Genomic DNA, 7,393 nt, shown 5'->3' on the forward strand with positions numbered 1-7,393 from the left:
ACTTTCCTGTAAACCACTTCTTCCTCATCGGAGTTGTGGAAAAAAATATGTTCTACTTCGTGCATGCATTTGAATGGTTTTGTACTCTCCTGTGCAGGATGTATCTTGCTTTACTCTCTGCTACTTATTGCTTCTTTCATATAATCTGGGTTATACGGAAAAAGGATATCGTCTCAAAGTAATTAGTTTCTAAAGTGAGAACGCACAGTTACGGAGTTAAAAATTAATTAGTTTATGATACAAATTTGAATTTACCCCAAACAAACAGAGCGTAAAGAAAAAAGTTAAAAGTTTTCAAATTAAACATGTAGGAGAAATTTAAAAATCAGGCAGGCAAGTTATTTAATTATTTTCTATTTTTTGTAAGCCATATAAATCAATCAGGAGATTTTTTTTTCTCTCCCCCTCGTTTCAAAGCAAGAAGTCGGCCCAGCAAAAAAAAAAAAGCTGTAATCCTGCAAATCCAACACATTTCCTGACGAGATGTAAATAGTTGTATTTGCATGTGGAGAGTGATTCATAAATATGTCAGCGTTATGAAATATATGGGGATATTAAAACTTTCTAGGCTATTTAAATAACATGAATTATGGTCGCAAAAAAATGTGTTCCCATTTAAGGGGAATGCCTAGTATTTTGGTGTCTGGTGCAGAAGCCCATTCCTCACACGGACAATAAAGAGGGGTTTTCGCCTGACAGTGAAAATTTATGGTTGCCCTTCTTTGCCCTAATAACTCACACATTGTGTCACGGACTGACAGCCCTTGCAGAAAACAGCAAGCCTGTTATCAATCACGCATCTTTGCATATTGTGAAACGTCCCCCCTCTCTACTACCAGACAAAAACAGTGAGAACATTTCAGCTCCGCTCATTTAGACTTTCCCCCCCTCTCTGTCTCTTTGCAAAGTCACATGAAATTGAAAAGAAGTATTGTAGGGCTGCTGTGTATTTATATTACACATGATCTAAAAAAAATTATGACTTCTGCATTCATAGAGAAGACAGTTGTTGCCATTTCTTTATTTATTCAGTTTACAAAGCTGCAGTCAGTCATGCAGACCAGTTTAGGCATTTCATGTCAAAATTGTTGCGGCAGATTCTACTGTTTACAATACACTAAAACATTTATTTCATTTTATTCACTACAGCTTTCATAACTAATTGTATTTAAGGCAGGTTATGAGCTGAAATACTTTGCGTGTTTTTATTGATACACACTTCAGTTATTTTTCTGTTAAAAAAAACAACACATATTTTGCCCTCTTGACTGTCCACTCCAGGTTTTCTTGCTCTCCAAGTTGACCTGTCAAGCAGATTACCACAGAAAGAGATTAATGGCAGAGGCGGGTTGCAATAATAATCGTTTTGTTTGATGTGACAACTTTGATAGGCGTTGATTTACTTACAAACTGATAGGCTTTTAATTGAGCGCCTCCATCCAGATTGAGATGAAAGGAAAACCGCATTGAAAAGCTGCCCGACTGCCCCGGAGCCTCAATACTGATTAGCCATCTCAGCGGTGAATAGTTCAAGGCATTTTAAAACTTCTTTTCTCAGCGGCCTGACAGACCATTTCTCTTCTTTTCTCTCTCCCAATCCCGCCTTTCTACCTCTTACAGAAAATAAATCATTTTCATTGTATGTAAATAAAATCGAGCTGACATCAATATAAAATGTCTGGATTTCTTTTCTGTTACCCGGTCTTTGTTATTCTTGTTGCAGATGACAGTGCGCCCGAGGCGGATGACAGGTTGAAACAACACAATAGCAGATGTGCGTTTAGCCAAAATGGACAGGGCTCTGTTTTGAGAGACCGTGATGTTCCTACTACACATTATTATTTTGAATGAATGTTTACTCTTGCATATTTTTTAAACTAACTTATTTCGGAGGGGTATTCTACGTTGAATATTGCAGATACTAGAAATATAAATAGCCTTTGTCAATTTTAAAAACAAATATATTTTATCCTAAATCATGGGATCTTTTTTTCCTTCCATTTTGGATTTATTTTCTCATTTCGAAACTTGAAATGCCGTTTTCAACTATATTTTACCCAAGGCTTCGTCTTAACACCACAATCGGCCGACTATAGCACCTTGAAGCACTAACAACTACTCCATACAACATGTGATGTGGACTGTCTGCAAGTGATTCCAATTTAATCATGTGTGCCACCTCCGGGATGTTTGGTGGAGAGCTCTAAAAAGTTACAAACTTTGTTTAATAACAGACGGAATGGATGTGTAGTTTATTCCAGAGCTTCTGGCTTCATATTCTCCACACTGTCTGGAGTGGGGACGTCGGCTATTATTGTCGATGCATCTACAAATTCTCTTTTAACTCTAGGATGATTTATTTATTCTAAAAACTAAGGTGTCTCTTGCAGAATGCCCCTCTCCCCCATTTGTTCTCTCCCCCGCAGTCACACTGGCATGTAATCAGCCACAATAGCTGACATAAATCAAGCGGTGGATTGACAGCGTCTGACAAATAACTGATTGATTGCGGTGGAGCAGAATTGACACTTGACGGAGGGGTGGAGATAGAAATAGAAGGGCGGTGTATATTATAGCCTACTGAAAACATGTGACATTCACATCCCTCCATCACTACATTGGTCTATTCCTGTCAACGCTTGTCTGTTTAGGGATTTCAAACTGGAGTGTTTGGTTTTATGTTTGCCAGTGGTAAAAAATAAAAAAACATAAAAAAGTCCCCGTGGTAATGTGCGCGTATGCTGTGCGTCTTTCGGGTTAGAGATAGTTGGGAATGGGAGAATAGCAAGGAAAACACTTTGAGATTAAGACTGAGTTATGATTCACAGATTTATTCCTATAATATTTATCAACGGGCATTCTTGTGGATTTAATGGGTGATTAAATAGTAAAAAATAAAGTCTATCTCTAACCTGCACTGGTTTAACAAGAGCAATATAGAAATGTATGTGTGTTTTTAATGAGAAATGCATTATTAAATGTAATAAATAGAGTTCATAAAACCCGGTGACATCATTAAGACGAAATAAAAAATGTTAAAAAGTGGGAAAATTGTGTTTTATAAATTAAAAATATAAAGATTGTTCATCTACGAATCACACACACCTAGTGTATTCTGTATCCTAGGTTGCAAAGATCCCCTCATCTAAAACAGTGCAAGCGTTCATAGTAACCAAACTATTTAGACCTATCTCCTCCCCCGAGCTGTCAGATAGAGGCGCTTACAAAGAGGAGAACGTCACATCCCCTTGACCCTCCAATCACCTCAGGGTCCCATTTGATTGGAAGGCGGCAAAGGCTTTAATCTCGGACTAATTCAGCTGCTTTTGAAGTGAACATTTCTACCAGTTCGTACTTCGGGAGTACAGAGCGAGGACCTGCAGACAGACACACAGCACAGCGTTCATGGTGCAAGACGCAGCTTCGGATCTGCGATAAACTCGCACGGTCTCCTTCCAGCTGCCTCGCCTTGCTGCTTTACTACCAGGATTACCTATTATTGAACCATTTTACCATTCTTTTTTTTCCCGAGAGAGAGGTTCGATGCTTTTTTGATTTTCTTAATGAATCTGACGAAAGCATCGCCGTTTAATTTCCTGACAATTGGGACATGATCACATCGCCTTCGGCGTCTGCCTTGAAAAATAGTGATATTTGTGTAACGTGGGAAAGAAGCAGTTCTCGGAATAGCAGCTCAGCGAGCGTCAACAAGCCTTTTCTCCACTCCGCACCTCCGTCGGATCCATTACGGCAAGCAAACCGGCTTCCCATCAAGGTTTTGAAAATGCTTACCGCACGGTCGGGACACATTTTGCACCCGGAGTATCTGCAGCCTTTGCCTTCTACCCCGGTTAGTCCTATTGAGGTAAGGAGAACATTTTAACCCCGTCAACACAATTGCAACGTTATGTGTTTTAGGTGTTGCTGTTTCTTGTGATAACGTTATGAAAACAGGCCTTTTGTTATGACTCCGTAATATATCCAAACTGTGAGTTCCGTGTTTGAACGTGTTATGTGCTGTACAAACCCCCTAAATGAGTTTTTATGAAGCCACACGACTGTAATTGTGTTCACGGAAGAGCCGTGCGTAATTATTACATAGAAATTTCCGTTTGTAAAAGTCAGGGAAAATTCTCACTGAGCCAGTTTCTCTCAGGTTGTACATGTTGTAATCCTAAAAGAACGCAGCCTGTGTGTGCTTTAACACGATTTATAAACAGCTATTTTATCTTTTTTTTGCAGCTAGATGCCAAGAAAAGTCCGTTGGCTCTGCTGGCGCAGACCTGCTCTCAGATCGGCAAACCGGACCCACCACCCTCCTCCAAATTGTCCTCCGTAACACAAAATGGATCTAGTGAGAAGGAATCTAAATCTGGTCCTTTGAAAATGAGTGACATCGGTGTGGATGACAAATCCAGCTTCAAACCTTATTCTAAACCTTCAGATAAAAAGGACTCGTCTTCGGGTGTCTCAGGCGGAGATAAATCTGGTTTCCGAGTGCCGAGCGCCACCTGCCAGCCGTTCACGCCGCGGACAGGCAGCCCCAGCTCCAGCACTTCAGCCTCCCCTATGTCATCAGAGGGGAAGTGTGGGGAAAGGGATGAAAAGAAAGAGTCTGACTGTAATAAAAATGGCACTACGGACGGGTCTGGCACCACTAGCCACAGCAGGATAAGTGTGAGTTGTGGTGGAATTAACGTGGAGGTCAACCAACACCAGGAGACGACGCATGGCACTAAAACCTCCTCCTCGGAGTCCCCATCTGTAACTTCTGTATCCTCCGCGTCCGTTCTCGGGTCAGGACTTGTGGCGCCGGTTTCTCCATACAAACCGGGACAGACAGTTTTCCCTTTGCCTCCTGCTGGTATGACCTACCCAGGCAGCTTGGCTGGGGCCTATGCTGGTTACCCTCAACACTTCCTGCCCCACGGAGGGAGCTTGGTTAACGCACAGCTGGCTAGTTCACTGGGCTGCAGTAAGGCTGGATCCAGCCCCTTGGCTGGGGCTTCTCCACCGACCATCATGTCAGCCAGCCTGTGCAGAGACCCTTACTGCCTCAGTTATCATTGTGCCAGTCACTTAGCGGGCGCAGCCGGTGCCTCCTGCACGCACGAGTCAGCTGTAGCGGCCGCTAACGCCCTCAAGTCCAGCTACCCACTAATGTACCAGACACACCCTATGCATGGCGTTCATTCCTCGGCACCATCATTTAGCGGACACCCCCTGTATCCATACGGTTTTATGCTTCCCAACGACCCTCTCCCCCATGTTTGTAATTGGGTGTCGGCAAATGGACCGTGTGACAAGCGTTTCTCCTCTTCAGAAGAGCTCCTGAATCACCTGAGGACACACACTGCTTTTACTGGGGCTGAGAAGTTGATATCTGGTTATCCCGGCTCTTCATCACTGGCCAGCGCTGCAGCAGCGGCCATGGCCTGCCATATGCACATGCCACCGTCTGGAGCCCCCGGTAGCCCTGGGACTTTGGCTCTGAGGAGCCCGCATCATGCATTAGGACTCAGCAGCCGCTACCATCCCTACTCCAAAAGTCCCCTGCCAGCCCCTGGAGCCCCTGTTCCCGTCCCTGCAGCCACCGGCCCTTACTACTCCCCTTATGCACTGTATGGCCAGAGACTTACCACAGCATCAGCGCTTGGATACCAGTGAGGAGAAAAAAAGACTTTGAAAAGTTTATAGTACTACGAATGCAAATATAAAGACTTTTATATTAACAGCGCTAAACTTATGGGCGGGATCCGTGGACTTCAACTGTATTTATTTATATGTCGGCTTAAAAGCAGACGAGAATAGCTGCAAATGGAAAATATTTGAGCAACTCAAAAAGTGCATTATGTTGAAACTGAACTCTATAGGTAAAGTGAAAAAAAAAAAAAAACACACACACCACACACACGTTAGAGTACAAATTAAAGTAGGGGTCTTCATTTCGATGTTAATTTGAAATTGCTATGATTGTATTTGTTCTTATTTAATGTCTCATGGAGAAGAAAAAAATAATTTACATGCATGTTTGTTTCTTAAATTTCAGAAATTGTCCACATTTTAAATTGCCGTTATTTTTCAGGTGTATAGGCGACCTTGGAAAGAGAATTGGTATTTTTTTGTATGTATTCTGGAAAAAAAATAAGAAACAATTCTGTTCCATATCTCTGTGTGCCTCATTTTCTGGAGTATTAACATTGTTCACTTTAAAACGAATAATTACATTTATTTGCCAATGACATCCCCCCACCTCCCACCCCCCAAAAAAGAAGCCTGTTTTATTGCTGGTGTGAATGCCTCATTAGAACATTTCCGCGACACAGGCCTATGGATTTTTCCAGTCTTACTATTTCTCTTTCTTTTTATTTTACTTCCTTTCTCTCTTTTTTCCTTCAAATACATTATTTTATATGCCAAATAATTGAGAAGCTTTAAAAACTTACGTTCATCAGGGCACACGTGTTCTAAAGTTTAAATTTAATGCAACTTGTGTGTGTGTGTGTGTGTGTGTGTGTGTGTGTGTGTGTGTGTGTGTGTGTGTGTGTGTGTGTGTGTGTGTGTGTGTGTGTGTGTGTGTGTGTGTGTGTACACAGTTAATCGGGCTTTATAAAGTGAATTTGAACAAGATAATTTAGTTTGCCGGTGAGTGAATTTTGTCAATAAGTTGTTTGAGAAGGTGTTTGTAGTATTTTCCACTTCAGCTGCAAAAAAAGTGAATTCAGTGAAATCCGCCAGATAAAAAAGTTGGACAAGTAGGCCTACATCTGATTTATCTGCGGTTTTAAAAATATGGAGCACGACTGCGTGCTTTAAATTGCTAAATTAAAAAAAAAAAATCAATTTTACAACCTTCTGACTTTGGTTTAATAATTTGGTTTCAGGTTTAATGCTGAGCATTTTTTAAAAGCGTCTTCGACTAGTGTGTCTTTTTATTCATGAGAAAGCTGTGGACGGCAGCCTCAACTTGATGCTCCACCAGGGTGAACATTTTCGATTTGGTGTCCATTAACCGCTTTATATATACAAAATCAGATGTTCTGATTTCGGGGATGCTATTAATCTGCATTTGATAATCTCATCCATCTGTAAAGCTAATGTACACGGCACTAAATTTGTTATTAAAAGGATCTGACTTGTGAAAAACTGTGGGATTTTCATGTAGATACAAACACTCTACTCGTTGTTTTGCAAATGAATTCCCATGTGAGCATTTTTTACATTTTCTATTAAATATTTTCTGTGTTTTTGCGCACGTTTACACGCAGTGGAGGTGTGTTGCAGGCGATTTTGCCAATGACATCAGCAAAATCAGGCGCACATTTGAGCTTCATTGCTGTCTTTTAATATAAAGAAAAAGTTTGTCAATTAGACTCCGTTAGATAATCGAGTG

General features: G+C 41.2%; 1 protein-coding gene across 1 annotated transcript; it reads left to right on the forward strand.

Moving 5' to 3' along the window:
• Positions 1–3,448: 3,448 nt before the first annotated feature.
• On the forward strand, positions 3,449–6,517 carry znf503 (zinc finger protein 503). Its single transcript, XM_062430550.1, has 2 exons — positions 3,449–3,865; positions 4,243–6,517. The coding sequence occupies exons 1-2, from the start codon at positions 3,611–3,613 to the stop codon at positions 5,665–5,667; spliced, it is 1,680 nt and encodes a 559-aa protein (XP_062286534.1). The 5' UTR covers positions 3,449–3,610; the 3' UTR covers positions 5,668–6,517.
• Positions 6,518–7,393: the final 876 nt, after the last annotated feature.

The sequence above is a fragment of the Scomber scombrus genome, chromosome 12 (genome assembly GCF_963691925.1).
Source record: "Scomber scombrus chromosome 12, fScoSco1.1, whole genome shotgun sequence".
Classification (NCBI taxonomy): Eukaryota; Metazoa; Chordata; class Actinopteri; order Scombriformes; family Scombridae; genus Scomber; species Scomber scombrus.

What these genes read in the sequence shown, in the direction of transcription:
- znf503 (XM_062430550.1), top strand. Translation starts at nt 3,611, where the DNA reads ATGATCACATCGCCTTCGGCGTCTGCCTTGAAAAATAGTGATATTTGT. An exon ending in CCCCGGTTAGTCCTATTGAG is followed by an intron (nt 3,866 to 4,242) that starts GTAAGGAGAACA and finishes TTTTTTTTGCAG; the next exon opens with CTAGATGCCAAGAAAAGTCC.